Source organism: Aythya ferina (genome assembly GCF_964211825.1).
Source record: "Aythya ferina genome assembly, chromosome: 1".
Classification (NCBI taxonomy): Eukaryota; Metazoa; Chordata; class Aves; order Anseriformes; family Anatidae; genus Aythya; species Aythya ferina.
Window position 1 is genome coordinate 133,067,355 of NC_140296.1, and position 22,179 is coordinate 133,089,533.

The 22,179-nt window shown below is 43.1% G+C and overlaps 1 protein-coding gene across 1 annotated transcript in view; it reads right to left on the reverse strand.

Annotated features, from left to right (window-relative positions):
* EFCAB6 (EF-hand calcium binding domain 6) overlaps positions 1–22,179 on the reverse strand; it is a 120,110-nt gene that overhangs the window by 81,388 nt on the left and 16,543 nt on the right. Inside the window, 4 exon segments of the mRNA XM_084538209.1 lie at positions 1,310–1,498; positions 3,097–3,281; positions 4,239–4,283; positions 4,511–4,572. Of these exon segments, the coding sequence (XP_084394335.1) occupies positions 1,310–1,498; positions 3,097–3,281; positions 4,239–4,283; positions 4,511–4,572 (481 nt within the window).

Below are 22,179 nucleotides of genomic sequence, written 5' to 3' on the forward strand. Positions count from 1 at the left end.
GCCCCAAGCAGAAGGAAGACTGGGAAGGGAGGGAATGCAGAACCAGGCTTGGAGATGAACTCTGCATAATCAGGACATAACACTAGATAACTAATTGTACCCAATCAAGGTTAGATGGCAACAGTTACAAATAAACACCTCTGGATTCATTCCTTGGTGGTAGCAGATGACAAGGTTGTCCAGGACTTTGACAGAGGCAAAGCTGGCACTGTGTCCCTCTCTGAGCTGCTTTTCTGGGGCAGTCTGCTGCCTTGGGAGCTGTATACCTTGCTTACACACAGTGACATGCATTTTGATTTAGAAATGAGAACTGTACGGAATCAAATGACAGATATCAAACAAATGCAAAAAACAAACAAACAAAAAAAAAAAACAAAAACAAACAAACAAAAAAAAAACAGAGAAACAGAGAACAGAAAACAGAAAACTTCACATGGAATAATAACCACCCTCTAGTGTCTCTCTTTCCAATGCAGTCTTGCAGTGGCTGATTTGTAGCCCTGTAATACACATCCTTCTTATGCATACGTATGTACATACATATGTCTCCGTGTGTTTGAGTGTGTATAAACAGTAAACACAGCACCTGTACTCTCTCTTGCTCCATACACATTTGTACAAATAAAAACAACTATAGATAACAAAGACAAATGGAATGATAAACAGACAAAGAAAAACCACTGATACAGCATGACTCGGAAGATCAAGCACAATCAAAGAATAAGCTGTCTAACAAAGTCCTACATTAAGAAATTGAGAAAATATCCTAGAATAGAAGAGGAATCTTAATTATAAGCAGCAGTAACTCTGAAAGATTTGCAGGTCATAACATATAATCAAAGCATAAATAAATTGCCAGTATGATGCCTAAGGGACTCAAGCTATCCTTGGATGTAGAAACAGGGGAACACTTAGCAGTATCTGGAAAGCTACATTATTTATTTTTCTAGTACCAATACAACTGCTATGAAAGCACTAATTCTCATTTCTGTCATAACATTTCATGAAATACACAGAAGAAATAGCAGGGGTTGAAAGGGAGCCACAGGGATGATTAAAGAACTAGTCAACAAGACTTCCAGTGAAATTCTAGTTCAATAATTTTTCTTTATCAGAAATGTTATTACAGATTATTTAGTCCCAGGTTGCACATATCTATGTTAAAGAAACTGAAAACAGTCTCTGCAAGCTACTGTACCACAGAAGAAAGACTGGTAGCCACTATATTACTTTGAAACTGATATACGACAAAAATGGTTATGTGTAAGAGTAGTTAAGCAAGGCAACACCTAACAATAATTGCTCTTACTTCATCAAGCATAAGAAATGCCTGCTTTAAAGATGGATAAGTATCCTGGGTATATCTGCACAGCTTCTGAAGCACAGTGTCACTGGATAAAGCTTCATCTCCTCTAGCTGGATTTACTCTGCAACAGGAAAAAAAGACAGTCTTTGCAATGCTTTCATGTCTCATCCTCTTCTGCTCAATATGTTCTTTCTAGAGTAGGAAGAATAAACCACCTCATTAAGACTCAGGGTATGACAGGATTCAAAATAAGAGTGTGCGCTTAGAGAAAGCATTGCCAAAAGATTATTTATCTTTTACATTTTTATGTTATATTTGATATTATCTTATCTTTTGATATTGATATTTTGATATATATATTTGATATTATATTTTAATTTAATCAAGGGTGATCGCTGATTGGACATGGTTTCCTCATTTTCAATAAACATTTTTAACATGAGTTATTCAGAACTCACTTTTAAAAAGGAACTTCTTACTTATTTTTTCTCATAGGAATTGTCTGCTTGTTTTCAAAGGCACCCTCAGGATCGTAATTTTTTTCTAAAACTTGTTGCCAAGCAATTTTACCTGTGGCTTTCAGTCCAAACTTTAAAAAAAAAAAAAAAAAAAAAAAGAAAAGAAAAGAAGAAAAGAGTTTTAAAAGGTTTTTTTATAAAAACACTCTGCATTCCAAGAGGAATTTCAAATTAGAAACATTACATCATCATTAACATATCAGTGTGTACAACATTCATAATTAGAGTAAACTTCCACAGCTTTTCTTTGTTACTAAAAACGTAAACTTATTTTCTCCATTCCAAATGTCTAGCTGTGGAAGAACTAGACCCCAAGCGAGAATTCATCTAACCAAACGTATGTGTCTGCACCTGAGTGAGTTACTTCAAGTTCCCTTTATAGTCGTTGAGAAGAAACAGGCACTTTCAGGACAGGATTCATCTCATCCTAAAGTAGACATCTAAAACCAGTTAGATGAATCCTGCCCATTGTTTCCCTCCAGTGACTATAAAACGCAGTCTAGGAGGAGCAGTTCAGATGTAGATGCTCACATTACAATGTCTAGAATGAGATAATATTTAATGCATCCCTTCTCATTATTTACACATAACAGTAGAGAACCTAACTAAGGGGAATAGTATGTTTTTTCTTTAATCTTTTGGTGCCGATCACATCCATATGCAAAAACTTCAAAAGTATTGGAAGTGTTACTCTGTGATAAAAATCACAGGAACTTAACTAGAATCATATTTGAAGAACAATTACTTTAAAATTAATAAGGACTTGATCCCATGACCCCCCAAACCATTGACATATTTCTTATTCAGTTTCAATGGTACTGCAGAAAGGCCCAAGTGAGCATGGCTGAATGCACTCCTACTTCAAGAGGTGCTTTGTAGGCAATTACATCTGTCATATAATATCAGAAATATTCTGATTTGCTACTCTAGTCATCTCAGAAAAGCTTTTAAAACTCCTAATGTTCCTTAGAATGGTGGCAGATGGCGCTTAGAGCATTTGCTAATCCAGGAGGCCTAGGACAAAGCAAAAAAATAACTAAATGCATTTAGAGGTATGCAAGACTTCCTGGATCTTCTACAAAATCAAAACAAAACAAAACAAAAAAAAAAAAAAAAAAAAAAAAAACTCCAATTTTTGGACTACAGGTCAGTTTCCCAAGCTCAGCCAACAAAGCAAAAGGCAGAAGTTACAAGAATCACTGTATTCACTGTCTGTCTGAAACTGGAAAGCATGTAGTATTTAAGGTGAGGGGATAGAACTGGATTACTTACTATGGTCCTGCCTACAAATAGCACACACAAACCATGGTTCATTGTCTCAAGGGATGAACATCTCAGACTACATAAGCAGCACAATTGCACCAGAGCCCAGAACAGAGGCTGAGAAGGGCCAAGCACCAAAGTATCAAGGCAGATGAATGCAGACTTAGTGATTTGAGTTTCACCAGGAGAACCGTCTCATGCCCTGCAGGGAGGGGCGTTGCCAAGAATACCACTGAGGGACGAGGCATTACAAAAATCTGTGGGAATAAGAAATATTTTACATCTGATTATTGTCTTGGATAAATGAATATGAAACAAACAGTATGAAATAAATTATGATCTTTAAAATTAAGGCCAAGATAACAACTACTATTTTGGGTCCCCAGCTGAGATCCCTTCCCATTCAAATGTCTGTGGTGTACTAAATCCCTTGAATCACACTGTAGAGAGCAATTCTGCACTCAGAAAGAGCAACCAGCCAAAGCTGCATCACAGCTACAAAGGTGCAATGGTTTTCCTGCACTCTGCAGATGGTTAACGGGTCATGGAGCTCTTCCAGTTTCGCCCATCACCCTATGGCTGGCCAACACAGCCCTTGCAAGTTCTTGCAAGTTCTGTCATGGAAAGGGATGAATCAGGCCCTCACAGGACCAAGGAAGAAATTCTTTGCAGTAAGTTTTGAGGATCAAATTAAAGCAAGCCCTATTTAGGCAAAGCTCTCATTAAAACCAGTGGGAATAAAACTGAGGAAGGACTTTGGCATATTTTAATGATTTCAAAGCAATCCCTCTTTATAGACATAATACTGGCCCTCAGATTTCAAGCTGTGTAAGAAAGGCAATATCTACATAATTTAGCTGCCACAGGTGTAATAAGTGAGGCACAGAAAGATCATTCCACTGTAGGGCCAGAAAAAGTGCACACATTTTGAGAGTGGTAAGCCAGCATTTTATCTACTATAGTATGCCAGCTAACTTATTAAAGCAATTAAACAGAACACTGCATTGCTTTTTGGAAGTATACTTAAGGTTATGTCCGAATGAAAAGGAATATACTTCCAAAAGAACTGACAAATTAGAGCTGTAACAACATGAATATCCAGCAAAGTAATGTGATAAATCATCTCATAGTAATCCTTTACAAAATATTACCCATTGAAAATTTTTCAACTATCAATGCCTTAACATCTGGCAAACCTTAAACCAAAGAAATGAAGCATGAGGGTAACACAAAAAGTTTAAAACTCTCTGCTGCTGAAAACCATCCTCATATTTTTAACTGATATAATGTTCACCAAAATCCTGACCAACTGATGACCATGATTTACTTTATATCACAAATGAAGTTCACCAATAAGAAATCTGGGTAGACTCAAGAAAATGAATGCTTAGAAGGCTAGGCCTCTTATTTGGACAGACTTCACGCTGGTCACGTATGATTTGCTCCCTAGAGTTAGCAAGAATACTCTCATTCACACTCCTCAAACTGTAAAGGGAGGTAATGCACAGCAAAGCTCATGTGGCAATACTAGAATACTGTGAAATTCATTCTTTCTAGACCACTGTGTATAGTCTCAAGTTCACAATGTTTCATTTCTGACTGAAAGAATTTTCAACACTAGAAATGATGGAATTCAGGGAATTTGGGACTCAGTTGAGTGATGTCCTTTGAGTGAAATACACCTTGACAGTCTGCCTCTGATGTATTTGATCTTGCTGCAGTGGGGACATATACAGAGAAATAAGTGTGTAGGTAATTGGTCCTAAACCAGTCAAGGATGAAATCCTAGCTGAAGTCTACGGTAAAACTGCATCAATTTCAATGGGCCCTGAATTTTATATGAAAAGCCCATGAGATGTAAATACCTCCAACATCTGTAAAATGCTATCATGTATTATTTCTTATAAACTGCTCACTGCCACATCTCATGTCATGTTATTTAAATATAATCATAAAACCTTGAAATCACGTCCCTTGCCCATCAATTACTATTATATTATCAGCTACAATGAAATTACTTTATCGTTTGAATTACATGACTACGAAGAACTTTTGCTGTTGTTCCATTCACCTGGTGGATCTTTTGAATTACATTATCTGAGAAATATCACCTGAGAGATATGGCATACATAGGCTTGAATGCTTCTGTTTACAGCATCATTAAAATGTCACCATATTTTTCAAATGCTAGAGAAAGTTCCAGTGGAAGAATACATGCAGAAATCTTTCCATTATGCAACTGCTCTTAAGAGCAAGATTTACTTCAAGATATAAACTGGTAAGTGACGTTAATTGAAAAAACTACAATAGCAATTTTTGGACAAAGTAATAGTTGATCATTGTTATATCACACTGTGAATGACTAGAAGGAAATCCGATTTATCTGCTTAATGCACAAAGCAATATAGTTACTGCAGATGATATTGTCCTATGACACCTGCTTTTGTAAAACATGTATCTGCACTGAGGTCTTTTCAGCTAACTACTGCACACAAAGAAAAAATAATTCAACTATTTACATGGATGATTCGATTCTTCAAACAATTTAAATGTATAACCTATGAATTAAGGTATTGTTAAACAGAGACACACGAACTAGTTACTGACTTCCTCACAATGTATGATTTGGGTGCCTTGTCCTGTTGCTGTAAGCTCAAACGATATTTTGAAGTAATAATACTGTGTAAGAGTGAAGCTACTCTTCCTTTCTCCTTGAATGGCCATGTGCCCTTGGCAACATTGCCAAAGAGTACAAAGTACATTCTGGCAGTATCCTTCTCACAGTTTTTACCTTCTGAGTATAAAAGATTAGTCATGGGAGATCCTGGTCTAGATTTAACTGAAAGCCACAAAAACATCTATTCCTATGATATTTTGGCTTTATAAAGGAAATACAAGTTTAGGAAGCTAGTCTTCATAAGCTGAACTTAAATCATGTCCAGGAAATCAAATTTTGGAAAATATCCTGTGGCCTAAACTCAGGTTTGCTGAGATTCTTGAAGCAAGGCAGGAAAATGTTTTCTTCATTTACCTTATTTCATTTTCTTTCATTTACCTTCTGTACACTATAAAGCCTACAAGATATTTGAGTTTTGGTAATAATAATGCAAAAATATCTGGTTACAGTAAAATAACACATTGACATGAATTCAATAGTTAGAATTATTTCTCAACCCTCACAGCATTTTCATAAAAAGTATTTACAATATCAACACCTGGCTGTGCCAGGGGGAGCAATGGCAAGGCCGGAGGATAAGGCAATGGCCCAGCTGAAGTGCATCTACACCAATGCACGCAGCATGGGTAACAAACAGGAGGAGCTGGAAGCCATCGTGCAGCAGGCAGGCTACGACTTGGTTGCCATCACGGAGACGTGGTGGGACCAGTCTCATGACTGGAGTGCTGCAATGCCTGGCTATAAGCTCTTCAGAAGGGACAGGCAGCACAGAAGGGGTGGTGGTGTGGCTCTCTATATTAGAGTCTTTCAAGGTTGTAGAACTCGAGGCTGGGAATGACAAGGTCGAGTCCCTTTGGGTTAGGATCGGCAGGGACAACAAGGCTAGTGTCCTGGTCGGGGTCTGCTATAGACCGCCGAACCAGGATGAGGAGACGGATGAGGAGTTCTACAGGCAGCTGACAGAAGTTGCGAAATCGTCAGCTCTTGTACTCGTGGGGGACTTCAACTTCCCTGACATATCCTGGAAGCACAACACAGCCCTGAGAAAGCAGTCTAGGAGGTTTCTGGAGAGCGTGGAAGATAGCTTCCTGACACAGCTGGTTAGTGAACCTACCAGGGGTGGTGCCCCGCTAGACCTTCTCTTCACAAACAGAGAAGGACTGGTGGAGGATGTGATTGTCGGGAGCTGTCTTGGGCAGAGTGACCACGAAATGGTGGAGTTCACTATTCTTGGCGAGGCCAGGAAGGGGACCAGTAAAACCGCTGTATTGGACTTTCGGAGGGCTGACTTTGAGCTGCTCAGGACACTAGTTGGTGGAGTCCCTTGGGAGGCGGTTCTGAAGGGCAGAGGGGTCCAGGAAGGCTGGGCGCTCTTCAAGAGGGAAATCTTAATGGCGCAGGAACGGTCTGTTCCCACGTGCCCAAAGACGAGCTGGCGGGGAAGAAGACCAGCCTGGCTCAACAGAGAATTGTGGCTTGATCTTAGGAGAAAAAAGAGGGTTTATAATCTTTGGAAAAGTGGGCAGGCCACTAGGGAGGACTATAAGGATGTAGCGAGGCTGTGCAGGGACAAAATTAGGAAGGCCAAAGCTCATCTGGAGCTCAATCTGGCTACTGCCGTTAAAGATAACAAAAAACGTTTCTATAAATACATCAACACAAAAAGGAGGACTAAGGAGAATCTCCATCCTTTACTGGATGCGGGGGGAAACTTAGTTACAAGAGATGAGGAAAAGGTGGAGGTGCTCAGTGCCTTCTTTGCCTCAGTCTTTAGCGGCAATACCGGTTGTTCTCTGGATACCCAGTACCCTGAGCTGGTGGAAGGGGATGGGGAGCAGGATGCGGCCCTCACTATCCACGAAGAAGTGGTTGGTGACCTGCTACGGCACTTGGATGTGCACAAGTCGATGGGGCCGGATGGGATCCACCCAAGGGTACTGAGGGAACTGGCAGAGGAGCTGGCCAAGCCACTATCCATCATTTATCAGCAGTCCTGGCGATTGGGGGAGGTCCCAGTTGACTGGCGGCTAGCAAATGTGACACCCATCTACAAGAAGGGCTGGAGGGCAGACCCGGGAAACTACAGACCTGTCAGTTTGACCTCAGTACCAGGGAAGCTCATGGAGCAGATCCTCCTGAGAATCGTCACGCAGCACTTGCAGGGCAAGCAGGCGATCAGGCCCAGTCAGCATGGGTTTATGAAAGGCAGGTCCTGCTTGACGAACCTGATCTCCTTCTATGACAAAGTGACGCGCTGGGTGGACGAGGGAAAGGCTGTGGATGTGGTCTACCTTGACTTCAGCAAGGCTTTTGACACCGTCTCCCACAGCATTCTCCTCAAGAAACTGACTGCTCTTGGCTTGGACTGGCGCACGCTTCGTTGGGTTAGAAACTGGCTGGATAGCCGGTCCCAAAGAGTCGTCGTAAATGGAGCCAAGTCCAGTTGGAGGCCAGTCACTAGTGGCGTTCCCCAGGGCTCGGTGCTGGGGCCGGTCCTCTTTAATATCTTCATCGATGATCTGGACGAGGGCATTGAGTGCACCCTCAGTAAGTTTGCAGATGACACCAAGCTATATGCGTGTGTCGATCTGCTTGAGGGTAGGAAAGCTCTGCAGGAGGATCTGGATAGGCTGCACCGATGGGCTGAGGTCAACTGCATGAAGTTCAACAAGGCCAAGTGCCGGGTCCTGCACCTGGGGCGCAATAACCCCAAGCAGAGCTACAGGCTGGGAGAGGAATGGTTGGAGAGCTGCCAGGCAGAGAAGGACCTGGGAGTGATGGTGGATAGTCGGCTGAATATGAGCCAGCAGTGTGCTCAGGTGGCCAAGAAGGCCAACGGCATCCTGGCTTGTATCAGGAACAGTGTGACCAGCAGGGCTAGGGAGGTGATCGTCCCCCTGTACTCAGCTCTGGTGAGGCCGCACCTCGAGTACTGTGTTCAGTTTTGGGCCCCTCGCAACAAGAAGGACATCAAGGTGCTTGAGTGGGTGCAGAGAAGGGCGACGAAGCTGGTGAGGGGTCTGGAGAACAAGTCCTACGAGGAGCGGCTGAGGGAGCTGGGCTTGTTCAGCCTGGAGAAATGGAAGCTCAGGGGCGAGACCTTATTGTTCTTTACAGATACCTTAAAGGAGGCTGTAGCGAGGTGGGGGTTGGCCTGTTCTCCCACGTGCGTGGTGACAGGACGAGGGGGAATGGGCTAAAGTTGTGCCAGGGGAGGTTTAGGTTAGATGTTAGGAAGAACTTCTTTACCGAAAGGGTTGTTGGACACTGGAACAGGCTGCCCAGGGAAGTGGTGGAGTCACCATCCCTGGAAGTCTTTAAAAGACGTTTAGATGTAGAGCTTAGGGATATGGTTTAGTGGGGATTGTTAGTGTTAGGTAGAGGTTGGACTCGATGATCTTGAGGTCTCTTCCAACCTAGAAATTCTGTGATTCTGTGATTCTGTGACCTAAGTTCAAAAGACTTTTGCCTCAATTTAGTTTACATTCAACATTTCAGGTTTGAAATTGCTTACTGTGTAGCACAGAAAGGTCCCTTCAATTAACTTTTTCAGTGACTGACAATGAACAGGGCAGAGTGAAAGCTTTCAGCATTAGCTTATTCATTGCCTTTAGTTTTACTTCTTCCTTTCTTTTTCTTGCCACACTAGCATATTTTAAAAGGAGAGGCTTGTAGAGTCATACTATCGCTGTGCAATTATGGTATTAACAGTCATGAAGCTATTCTTCCAGCAAATTCACACACACTAGTCACTTGGATGCAAGAGAGTAATGCTCCCTTTAGGAAATTAAATACAAATTTGTGAGCAAATAGAAGAAAGTAAGCAGCAACTTAAAGCTTCTATTCCATTAAGCCTCTATACCTTACTGCAAAAACCTTGGCTTTATACGCAGTTATATCAGTTTTTACATACTGTGCTATACACACTGCAAAGCAGGCACAAGGAAGATGAATTAATGATGGTAGTCACAAAAAGCAATAATAAAGTTATAAAGCAGCAGTGCTAAAAAGTGTCCCCTATGAAAATAATATGGTTCTGTGATTAACACTGTAGCCAATAACATAGGCTCGGGCAAGGACCTTGAGTTTTTCCCTTTCTCTGATGGCAATAGAGGATCGTTTCCATACAGCTATTCTTAATCTGGCTGTTGGGTCTCTCCCAGTTATTTGTTCTCTCTGTTCAATTGTCGCTGGGCATTTAAATCTCCACAAGCTAATACCTCACAAGCATCAAACGTGATGGATTGTGGTACATAACCCTCTGTCACAGTCACCCATATTTTGACGGGGTATCCCATTTTACTATTATCTGATCATACATTTTCCAAGTTGCCAGTTGCCCAAGGACCTCTGCAACAAGTCAGTCCCTGCCAAGTAAAAAAAATAATAATAAAAAAATAATAATAATAATAAAAAAAAAGAGCTCTCCGTCAGTGACCTGTAATCTTGCGCGCGAAGACCCGAACGAAGAGGATTTGTGAGTATACCATTCGGTTGGGTGGGATTCTGCTGTGTGACTGTGTGTAAGGGTGTGACTGAGATAGAACGTAGTTCCGAAGTGAGTGCGGAGGTCTTCTAACCACGGTTCTGATCTCCCACGAGGGACTCAGCCGGTGAAGGACCAAAGCAATTGGTCTAGGAATTCGTGGGTGGGTTAACCACTTGCAAGACACCTCTACACAAACACAGCCAGGGATTTGGAACCTCTTTAGGGGTTCCAGGGATTCAGAACTTATTTGAAGGTTCCAGGATGGGTCTGAGGGAAAGTAGATTCTCTGACCTGGGAGACTCAGGGAGCCCAGACATTCCACCAGAAAGCCCATTAGGGATAATGTTAAAATATTGGGATGTTTGGGAATCAAGGAAATGAAAAAATAAAGAGAAAATGTCTCAATTTTGTATGATAAAATGGCCAAAGGAATCTTTAAGGCCACATGTTTTTTGGCCAGTTTTTGGATCATTTGAGGATTGGGTATGTCAGGCATTGAACTGCTATGTTAACTGTAAGGAGCCTTTTAACCAAGAGGAAAGTGATTATGTGGCTCTATGGGTAGGAGCCTCAAACGCATTTCCCCCTGTCGTGGTTTAACCCGGCCGGCAGCTAAACACCACGCAGCCGTTCGCTCACCCTCCCTCCTCCCTCTCTGGGACGGGGGAGAGAAATGGAAAGTGAAGCCCGTGAGTTGAGATAAAGACAGATTAATAAGACAGGAAAATAATAATAACAATAATAATAATAATACAATGATGATAATAGTACTACTAATAATAATATGTACAAACAAGTGATGCACAATGCAATTGCTCACCACCCGCTGACCGATGCCCAGCCTAACCCCGAGCAGTCCGGCCCCCTCCCCCGGCTAGCCACCCCTATATATTGTTTAGCATGACGTCAGATGGTATGGAATACCCCTTTGGCTAGTTTGGGTCACCTGTCCTGGGTCTGTCCCCTCCCAGCTCTTACTGCACCCCCAGACTGTCCGTTGGCAGGACAGAGCAAGAAGCTGAGATGTCCTTGTTTTAGTATAAGCACTGCTCTGCAACAATTAAAACATCGGGGTGTTATCAGCACTCTTCTCATCCTAAGCCAAAACACAGCATTCCACCAGCTACTAGGAAGAAAATTAATTCTGTTCTAACTGAAACCAGGACATCTATCCACCCCTTATTCCATACCATTTATGTCATGCTCAGGGTACACTCTTTTCCATACATTCTAATTAGTCACCTATAGTAGTCATGGTAGTGATAACATACAGTATTATATAGTAATTAACATGGTACTATTCAGTTCATGGGCTATTCTCACCCAGTATTAAATCTCCTTGAGGTACACACCGGACCTCTCCGTTCTTTTGCATCACCCACCAAGTGTATCCAGGTCCCTGAGCGAAAACAATTCCATGAATAGGTTTGCCTTTTCCTGAGGCAGGAGTAGCCCAGACTGTTTTACCCAGCATATTTCTTACATGTACTACAGGAACTTTATCCCCATCTACAGTACGTAACAAGTTTGATTGGGCAGGTCCAGCTCGGTTGGCAGATCCCCTAGTATTGACTAACCAGGTGGCCTTTGCCAAATGCATATCCCAATTTTTGAATGTCCCAGCGCCCATTGCTTTCAATGTAGTCTTTAACAGTCCATTGTATCGTTCAACTTTCCCGGAGGCTGGTGCATGATAGGGGATGTGATATACCCACTCAATACCATGCTCTTTGGCCCAAGTGTCTATAAGGTTGTTTCGGAAATGAGTTCCATTCTCTACTCTTTCTGGGGTACCATGTCACCATAGGACTTGCTTTTCAAGGCCCAGGATAGTGTTCCGGGCGGTGGCATGAGGCACAGGATATGTTTCCAGCCATCCGGTGGTTGCTTCCACCATTGTAAGTACATGGCGCTTGCCATTGCGAGTTTGAGGGAGTGTGATGTAATCAATCTGCCAGGCCTCTCCATATTTATATCTCAGCCATCGTCCTCCATACCAAAGAGGCTTTGACCGTTTGGCTTGCTTGATTGCAGCACATGTTTCACAGTCATGAATAACCTGTGCTATAGCGTCCATGGTCAGGTCCACCCCTCGATCACGAGCCCATCTGTATGTTGCATCTCTACCTTGATGGCATGAGGTGTCATGGGCCCATCGGGCTATAAATAATTCACCTTTATGCTGCCAATCCAGGTCCACCTGAGCCACTTCAATCTTAGCAGCCTGATCCACCTGCTGGTTGTTTTGATGTTCTTCAGTAGCCCGATTCTTGGGCACATGAGCATCTACGTGGCGTACTTTCACAGCCAGGTTCTCTACCCGAGCAGCAATATCTTGCCACAATGCAGCAGCCCAGATGGGTTTGCCCCTACGCTGCCAGTTGTTTTGCTTCCATTGCTGTAACCATCCCCACAGGGCATTTGCTACCATCCATGAATCGGTGTAGAGATAGAGAACTGGCCATTTTTCTCGTTCAGCAATGTCTAAAGCCAGCTGAACAGCCTTCACTTCTGCGAACTGACTTGATTCACCTTCTCCCTCAGCAGCTTCTGTAACTCGTCGTGTAGGACTCCATACAGCAGCCTGCCATCTCCGATGCTTCCCCACAATACGACAGGACCCATCAGTGAACAGGGCATATTTCTTTTCATTCTCTGGTAACTGGTTGTACAGTGGGGCTTCTTCAGCACGACCCACCTCCTCCTCTGATGATATCCCAAAGTATTTGCCTTCTGGCCAGTCCATAATCACTTCCAAGATTCCTGGGCGACTGGGGTTCCCTATTCGAGCCCGCTGAGTAATCAGTGCAACCCACTTGCTCCATGTAGCATCAGTTGCATGATGCGTAGAGGAGACCCTTCCCTTGAACATCCAGCCTAGTACCGGCAATCGGGGTGCTAGGAGGAGCTGCACTTCAGTACTGACCACCTCCGAAGCAGATCGAACTCCTTCATATGCTGCCAATATCTCCTTTTCAGTTGGAGTATAGCGGGCCTCGGATCCTCTGTATCCCCGACTCCAAAACCCCAGGGGCCGACCTCGAGTTTCCCCAGGTTCTTTCTGCCAGAGGCTCCAGGTGGGGCCGTTCTCCCCGGCTGCAGTGTAGAGTACATTCTTTACATCTGGTCCTGTTCAAACTGGCCCAAGGGCTACTGCATGGACTATTTCCTGCTTGATTTGTTCAAAGGCTTGTCATTGCTTAGGGCCCCATTCAAACTCATTCTTCTTACGGGTTACTTGGTAGAGCGGGTTTACAATCAGACTGTAATTTGGGATGTGCATTCTCATCTTCCTCCTCCTGAATCCCTGATGGCCCAGCGTCATCGTCGTCTCTATACCTAGATTTGGCAGAAGACTCTCTGCGATCCAGACGACCTGAATCTCTATACCATTTTTTCACCTTCTCTACAGGGACAACTTGCACTGCTACAGCTCGTTTCTCTGACACAGCCACAGGAGCTGGAGCGGCTGCAAATCTTTGCTTTAAATACAATAACTGACAGGGAAAAGGAAGAATGGGAAACTCTGGATAATATACCCCCTCCCTATTCATGGCAACCAGAACCACCACATTTTGAAAGTCAATTGCCCACGGCCCCTGTTCTCTCTCCCTCTCCTCCTGCACAAAGGACTAGAAGTAAGATAAGGGCCACAGAAAGGGAGGAAAGTGAAACACAAGGCCGGACTGATGATTTAGGAGGCCTTTACCCTTTGAGGGAGGTATCCCTTGGGGAGAACCAGGGGGGAATAGGGTTTGTAGTGGTTCCTTTGAACACCTCAGATGTAAGAAATTTTAAGAAGTAAATGAGAAACCATTTAGATGACCCTTTAGGAGTTGCCGAAAGATTGGACCAGTTCCTAGGTCCAAACACGTATACCTGGGAAGAAATGCAGTCCATATTAGGAATCCTCTTCACTATAGAAGAAAGAAGAATGATCAAGCAAGCAGGAATGAGACTGTGGGAAAGACAAAATCAGGGAGGTCCTCCAGGGGATGTGAAATGGCCAAATACCAACCCTAACTGGGATCATCAGGCTGCTCAAGGAGGCAAAATATGAGGGATCTTAGGACCATAATGATACAAGGGATAAAGGAATCGGTTCCAAGGGGACAAAATATAAATAAAGCTTTTAACGAGTGTCAGTGCAGAGACGAATCTCCAACTGAATGGTTAGACAGGCTGAGAAAAAGCCTTCAGATGTACTCGGGTATAGATCCTGATTCCCCTGCAGGAGGGGCACTGTTGAGAACCCAGTTTGTAGCAAAATCCTGGGAAGACATCTGAAAGAAATTGGAGAAACTTGATGATGGGCATGAAAAAGGATTAGAAGACTTATTGAGGGAAGCACAAAAGGTCTATGTGAGGAGAGATGGGGAAAAACAAGGCAAAAGCAAATGTTTTTACGGCAGCAATAAGGGAAAGTCAAAAACCAAGTGGACAGGAAAGGATCAGGAAAAAAACAGGGTGAAAGAGAACCCATGGATAAATGGAAAGAACAAGATAGAATCCCTATCTGTTACTATTGTGGCAAAAAGGGGCATCTTCAGAGGAACTGCAGAAAAAAGAAACAGGATAAAGGTATGTTTAAGGAAGACTAGGGGTGTCAGGGGCTATATCTTTTGGGGACCCGAACATCGAATGAGCCCTTGATAAAATTATTAATAGGTCCCCAGAGGGAAGAGGTGTATTTTTTGGTAGATACCGGAGCAGAGAAATCAACTATTAGAAAATTACCAAAAGGGGTTAAGGAAGGAAAAAGGAATACCATGGTAGTAGGAGCAAAAGGTGAGCCCTCTAAGGTTCCTATATTGGAAAATATAGAAATAGAATCAGAAAAGAAAATATGTCTCAATGACCTATTGCTGGTGCCTGAGGCTGAGCACAATCTATTAGGAAGAGACTTAATAATAAGATTAGGGTTGGAAATCAAGAGCCAGGGGGGAGAATTAAAAATTCAGTTATATACCCTAACCCAAGAAGATGAGGGAGAAATAGACCCAAAAGTATGGTATCAAGAGTGAGATTCAGGAAAATTAGATATGGAACCCTTGGTAGTAGAAATAGTGGATCCACAACATCCAATACGGATTAGGCAATATCCTATCCCACTGGAGGGGAAAAGAGGACTCAAACCAGTTATAGACAGGTTGCTCCAAAAGGGGATGCTGGAACCGTGTATGTCCCCACGTAATACCCCCATTTTGCCAGTAAAAAAGTCTGATGGATCATATAGGTTGGTTCAGTATCTTAGGGCTGTGAATCAGCGAACCATAACCAAATATCCAGTGGTGGCTAACCCATATATTTTATTAAACCACCTAACACCTCAGCATAAATGGTATAGTGTAATACATTTGAAGGATGCTTTCTGGGCCTGCCCATTAAGTGAAGGTTCGCGGAATTACTTCGCCTTTGAATGGGAAGACCCTGAAACAGGAAGGCGACAACAGCTTAGATGGACTGTACTTCCTCAGGGATTTACTGAATCCCCAGATTTATTTGGCCAAACCTTAGAAAAATTATTACAACTTTTTGAGGTAAAGGGGGAAGTAAAATTGTTGCAATATGTGGATGACCTATTAATAGCTGGGGAGACTGAAAAAGAGACATGGAGAACTACTATTAAATTACTTAATTTCTTAGGGAAAAAAGGGTTGAAGGTCTCAACATCTAAATTACAATTCGTGGAAAAGGAAGTAAGGTACTTAGGACATTGGCTTAGCCAACGAAAGAAAAATTGGATCCTGACAGGGTATCTGGGATTTTAGTCCTGTCATCACCCGTAATGAAGAAGGAAGTGAGGCAACTGCTCGGCCTCTTGGAATATTGTAGGCCCTGGATTGAAGGGTTTAGTGAAAAGGCAAAGTTTTTATATGAAAAATTGACTGGAGAAAAAATTAAGTGGAACGAGGAAGATGAGGAAAAGTTGAGGTTGATCAAGAAAACGTTAATAGAAGCTCCAGTGTTGAGCCTCCCATATTTAGAAAGACCCTTTTATTTATTTGTAAATGTTTCTAACCAAACTGCATATGGAGTACTAACTCAAGAATGGGCAGGAATCAAGAAACCTGTGGGATATTGTTCCAAACTATTAGACCCTGTGAGTAGGTGGTGGCCAGTGTGCTTACAGGCAATTGTGGCTACTGCCTTACTGATTGAGGAAGCTAGAAAACTCACTTTTAGGGCACCTCTGAAGATATATACTCCACATAATGTTAGGGGAGTACTCCAGCAAAAGGCTGAAAAATGGTTAACTGATAGTAGGATGCTGAAGATGCTGAAGGCCATCCTGATCGACTCCCCTGATTAGGACTAAAAGTAACTGCTGCACAGAGTCCTGCACAATTTCTATATGGGGAACCCCTAACAGAACTGCCAAGTGATTGTTGGAAGTGATTGAATTACAAACCAAAATCTAACCCAATCTCGAGGAGACAGAATTAGAAACAGGGGAAAAATTATTTATTGATGGGTCATCCAAAGTAGTAGATGGAAAAAGAAGATCAGGATATGCCATCGTAAATGGGGATATGGTCCTAATAGAATTGGGACCACTCAGCACTGCCTGGTCCGCTCAAGCATGTGAACTTTATGCATTATTACGAGCCCTAGAACTATTGAAAGGAAAAAGTGGCACTATTTATACAGACTCTAAATATGTTTATGGAATAGTCCACACATTTGGGAAAATTTGGGAAGAAAGGGGACTCAAAGGCACACAGGGAAAAGGGCTGATTCACCAAACTTTAGTTACTCAAATATTGCAGGCATTGAGAGGACCTAGGGAGATTGCGGTAGTACATGTCAGAGGACATCAAAAGGGAACTGGCTTCCACATAAGAGGGAATAACCTAGCGGATAGAGAAGCTAGGGAAGCAGCTCTTAGGAAGCATGATGTAGTCCTAACCCTACAAGAAACGGATAACGGAAAAGGGACACAAGAGAAAAAGTATACAGAAGCAGAAATAAAAATTATAAAGAACATAGGAGCAGAACTGAAAGAAGGAAAATGGATTCTGCCTGATGGAAGAGAAATACTTCCAAAGGAACAAGCTAGGCGTCTACTTTTACGGCTACAACTACAAACCCACTGGGGAACAAAAGCACTGAGTGATCAATTTCTAAAATTGTATAGGTGTGTAGAAATATATGAGATAGCCAAACAAACCATCCAAGGATGCTTAATGTGTCAAAAAGTAAATAAGAAGGTGATTAGGCAAGCACCTGCTGGAGGAAGAAGAATTGCATATTGACCGTTTGAGAGAATACAGGTGGACTTCACTGAACTACCAAAGAGATGGCTATAAGAACGGTGGAAAAGGGGTGGACACATGCATCATGAGTAAAGGACCCATAACAGGAACCTGGAAGGTTGAGTCTACTCCTGGAGATCTGAAAATTAAGCTTAGAAGAACTTGAAGTATACCAGGGCATACCTACCCTTTGGATGCTAGTTATATGTATATTAAATCTTGTATTGATTAGAATATTAGCAATCATTGGAAACTCAAATAAAGGCCCTAATAGAAGGATTTGGGGACCCCAAAATCCCATAGGGCAAGTGCCACCTCCAGTAGAGATACCCACAACATCTTGAATTACCTGAAAATTTAATAATAGGTGGGAAAATTTACCTAGATGATTGGTTATCTGTTTTGAATCGAGCCCCCACTAACTCATGGAAAAGCTGAACACAAATAGAAGAACCATCGGGTGTGTAAGTCTGGACCATTTCCTAAGAAGCATCAGGGAGAGGGCAAGAGCAGAGAAGGGACCAGTACTGCGGCTCAGAGCCAAGACATGAGCAGCACAACCTGTGCCTCTGTGAGAGAACATCCAAGAAAACAAACAAACAGAAACCTGCTGCTCAACAGCAGCTGGGAGACTGAGGAGCGTGAAACCTCCCCACAGACACCAGTCAGGCAGAGGGAGGGGGAGAAGGCGCTGCAGGCACCGAAGCGGAAACCCCCAGGGCCTGTGGAGAGGCTCCTGGTGAAGCAAGCTGTCCCCTCCCCATCCCGTCCCTTACCGATACTTGGGAAACTGGCCAAACACCACAGCAAATATACCAAAACTTCTAGACTGTGTTATATATGGAAAATACATAGTGGTAATATAAGTGGTAATTCATGTCGAGAAAATGGTTGATATTAATAAAGAAGGGGGAGATTTGGGCATGTGGCCAAGATTTGGGAGGAAAGCCCCGTGGTTGAGATAACATCAGACTCTTAATGATGAGGCCATCAGGAATGTAAAAGAGTTTAGAGGGAACAAAGAAGGGTGATCAGGAGACACCATGCAGTCTCCGGTTTCTTGTTCTCCAGATGGTTTCTTGTTCTCCAGCCGTTAAAACATGGAAGTTTCTGGGTGTTTGCTGTTGTTGTTACATTCAAAGTTGTTTGACCAATGAAAAGTTGTTATGAAAAGATCTGCTGTGGAGAGAAGGGTATAAGAGGGGAGCCTGCCCTCAAGATAAAAAGAAGAAAAAGGCAACACGATGAAGTTACATCAATAAAGAAGCAGGAAAAATAAGTGAAGAGGAACAGGCTGGCAGAATGGAGACCAGGACGGGAACAGGCACTTTGATTGCCTCATGAAGATAGGTTCGGCCAAACTCAGCAAACTGCTCAGAGAAGCTCATACAGAAAGTCACTGGAAACAGGCGCACAGGAGCTGGAGAGAAGCTTGAGCTGAGAGAAGAGGACCCGTGCACACAACTGCCTCTCGCTGGTAAGCAGTTGCGCATTATGGGGAATCATACATTCTTAGGAACAAAGACTGTCCTGGTAACCTTACAGCTTATTGTCCTTATTAAAAATCAGACAGTTTATGATCCTGAAATATGGGACCAAACTGAGGTCAAGGTGTGGGACTCTGCAACTAAAAATGACAAGGTTGCAGTGGGATTGCTTGGCACATGGCGAGCAGTCTCTGAGGCCTTAAAGAGCCATGTGGAGCCACAATCACAAACGTGTGGCTTGCCAGATAGTGAGGGATCTGCGGGCTCCTTTACTGATCCAACTGCTACGCCATGGGCCCCTAAGCTGCTACAGCCATTGAAGGCTTTTGCTGTTACGCCCCCTGTTGACCTGAACGTGCCTTTTGACCCAGGCCTCATTGGCCTTGAAAAGGAGATGGGTATGTTTTTCTTCAATCTGGGAAGAACAGGATACATAAGGCCTGAAGACTGAGTTGCTTGACAACTTAAATCAAGACATGTTGTTCAAAAGGAATGGAAAATGGAGACTTAAGTCATGGAATTTAAAGGATTGTTTGTTACCTTTTCTGATTGTACATATGTAAAGGCATACTCGGGTTTAGTATGTAAAGCAACATTCTATATATTTAGAATGTTTGATGTTCATGTGTGCATGTTGGTGGAGCGTAGACTCCCCGCACACCCAGCGCTGTTTACTTGCCTTTTATACCTTTTATAGCTTTTATACCTTTTGTAAGTATAAATATTACTAAATTCAGATTGAGTTGTGTTGCAGGAAGCACGGCCGCAAGCACGACAGACACCAGTAGAGTCAGATCATGCTCCCTTTTATTGCCCGAATAGCCTAACTTTTATAGTGAACTTAACAGGGGCGGACAGTGTTTCACACAAGATTATTGGTCAAAAGCACTCAGACAAACAACTACAAGGAAACAACCCCACCTGCAAGAAAACAACCCCCTTGTGATTAGCAGTCACATAGACCTTGTCCTTGAAGCCAGCTACGGGTAACAATATTTTCCTGAATTCCTCAATTGGGCGATGTGGGAACACTGTCATGGGAACTTCTCATAGTTGCTCTGGTAGCTTGGTTTGCTCAGCTACAGCAAGCCATGGGATTCTTGCTGTTTCAAAAATCCCTCAAAAAAAAAAAAAAAAAAAAAAAAAAAAGGGGGGGAATTGTTAACTTTTTTGAGCAAACCACGCCCAATATAACATTTTTGCAAGTAACCCTTTAACCACTTTTATCACAATACCACATGCAATGATGATTGACACCACAGGAAACAGAATCCTTAATCCCTCTTAGACTAATCCCAGTAACCATCTATGCATTGTTTCAAACAAATCAGTGAACCATTGATTGAAAGGATTGATACCATATTGAATCTTACTCATGTGCTCTTTCAGGAAAGTAATGGATTTGTGAATTGACTCATTATGATCAAAAAGGTTTAAACTTTAAGGTTTCCCTTAAAGTCCTCACACCCATTCCTTTGAGCCAAAAACAAGTAGTCAATAGCAGCTTGATCCTGTTAAAGCACATGTCGCAGACTATTTTGATCTGGTAACATCTCCTCAAGTATCTCTGTCGTGGCATAGGCTTGCTTCTCGGCCCAGCATACCAATTTTTCTAAGTTGTTACGTGCAGCCGGAGGTGCCGCTCCAGGCACTAAAATTGCCAATGCCGCTCTAGCTGCAACCCCACACAATTCAACATTATCACTGCAGTCCGGTGTGAGCAATGCCCATTTATGTCTGGTGATCTCACGCAACTGTAACAAGCTACGAGCAAATACAATGAGTTTATCTAAGTAACATGGACATCTGATAGCATTTGCAGGGATACCTTGCCAGGCCCTATCCCCACAAATCAGAAAAACATCAGGAGGTAAGGCCAAAGCTGTACAATTGTTCCAAACACTGTAGTTGTTACCCCTTGTCTCCGTGCCTTAAACCCCTAAACCCTGCTTAGCAGTGTCATTGTAATCACAGGTGTTATTTGTATTTTTGTACCATATGGCCCTTTCCAGGTTCCTGTAGCAGGATTCATCTGATAGCCATGGCTACATTCACATTTGTAGCCACCCTTCAGGTTGATACAGATTTGACTACAGATACCAGGGTTTTGACATTCATCAATATCTCCACAGTTTCTCTTGTCTACAAACTCAAACCCAGCTGGACAGTCACATTCATTTATGTTGCATTCCTTCAGGGGCTCATCACCACAGTCCTTGCAGTCTCTCTGCTGGTTACACACTTTATTGATATCTATGCATTCTCCACTTCTGCACTTGAATTTGCCAGGTCCAGAGCACTGAATTACATTGTTACAGTTTGCTTCATCAGTGCCATCCAGACAGTCTCTCACACCACTGCACTGCCTACTCCTATGGACACAGTTCCCATCTTCACATCTGAACTGGTCTGGCCTGCAGGTCCAGGAAGGGCAGTTAATTTCATCACTTCCATCCTTACAATAAGGATCTCTGTCACATCGCCACAATTCTCTTCATCTTCTCCACTGTCACAGTCTTTTTTCACCATCACATTTCCATGACACTGTTCTCATATGACACAGCTCAGCACTTTCGTCAGACCCATCTTCACAATCCGGGTCCCCATCACACTGCCATCTGTTTGGCACACACTGACCACTGTTGCACACAAAGTCAGATTCAGCACACGTCTTCTTCACACAAGCACTCTCATCACTGCCATCTGAGCAGTCTTCACATTTTACTCTAGCACCGTCAGCAGCAGTGCACAGGCCGGCGAGGGCGAGCAGCAGGCAGAGTGCCCCACAGCGCGGCAGCGCCTGCCGCCACCCTGCACCTGTGTCACTTATACTACTCCTATTACCCATGCTGTTAGTGTCAGTGGCATCCTCCTGGTACCGTTTCTGTCTTTGTCGCCCGTTACTCTCCCCCTTTTCTTTTTGCCGCTGACTATTCACCACAAATGGATGAGACACATGATTACTAGTTAGGAAAGAGAGTGTAACGTCTGCTATACGGCTGCAGGCAGTGCCAGCTGCAACCTTAGAAGCAGTTTGTGAAAGAGCCTGCCGGTGGTCATTTGGCAGTGTAATCTGCGTCTCTGCACTCCTGCCCTGCAATAAAGGTAGTAATAGAGCTAAGTTGTCATTAGTAATCTGTAGAATGTGGCAACCCCACGGAATGTTATCCAGAAACATAGTTA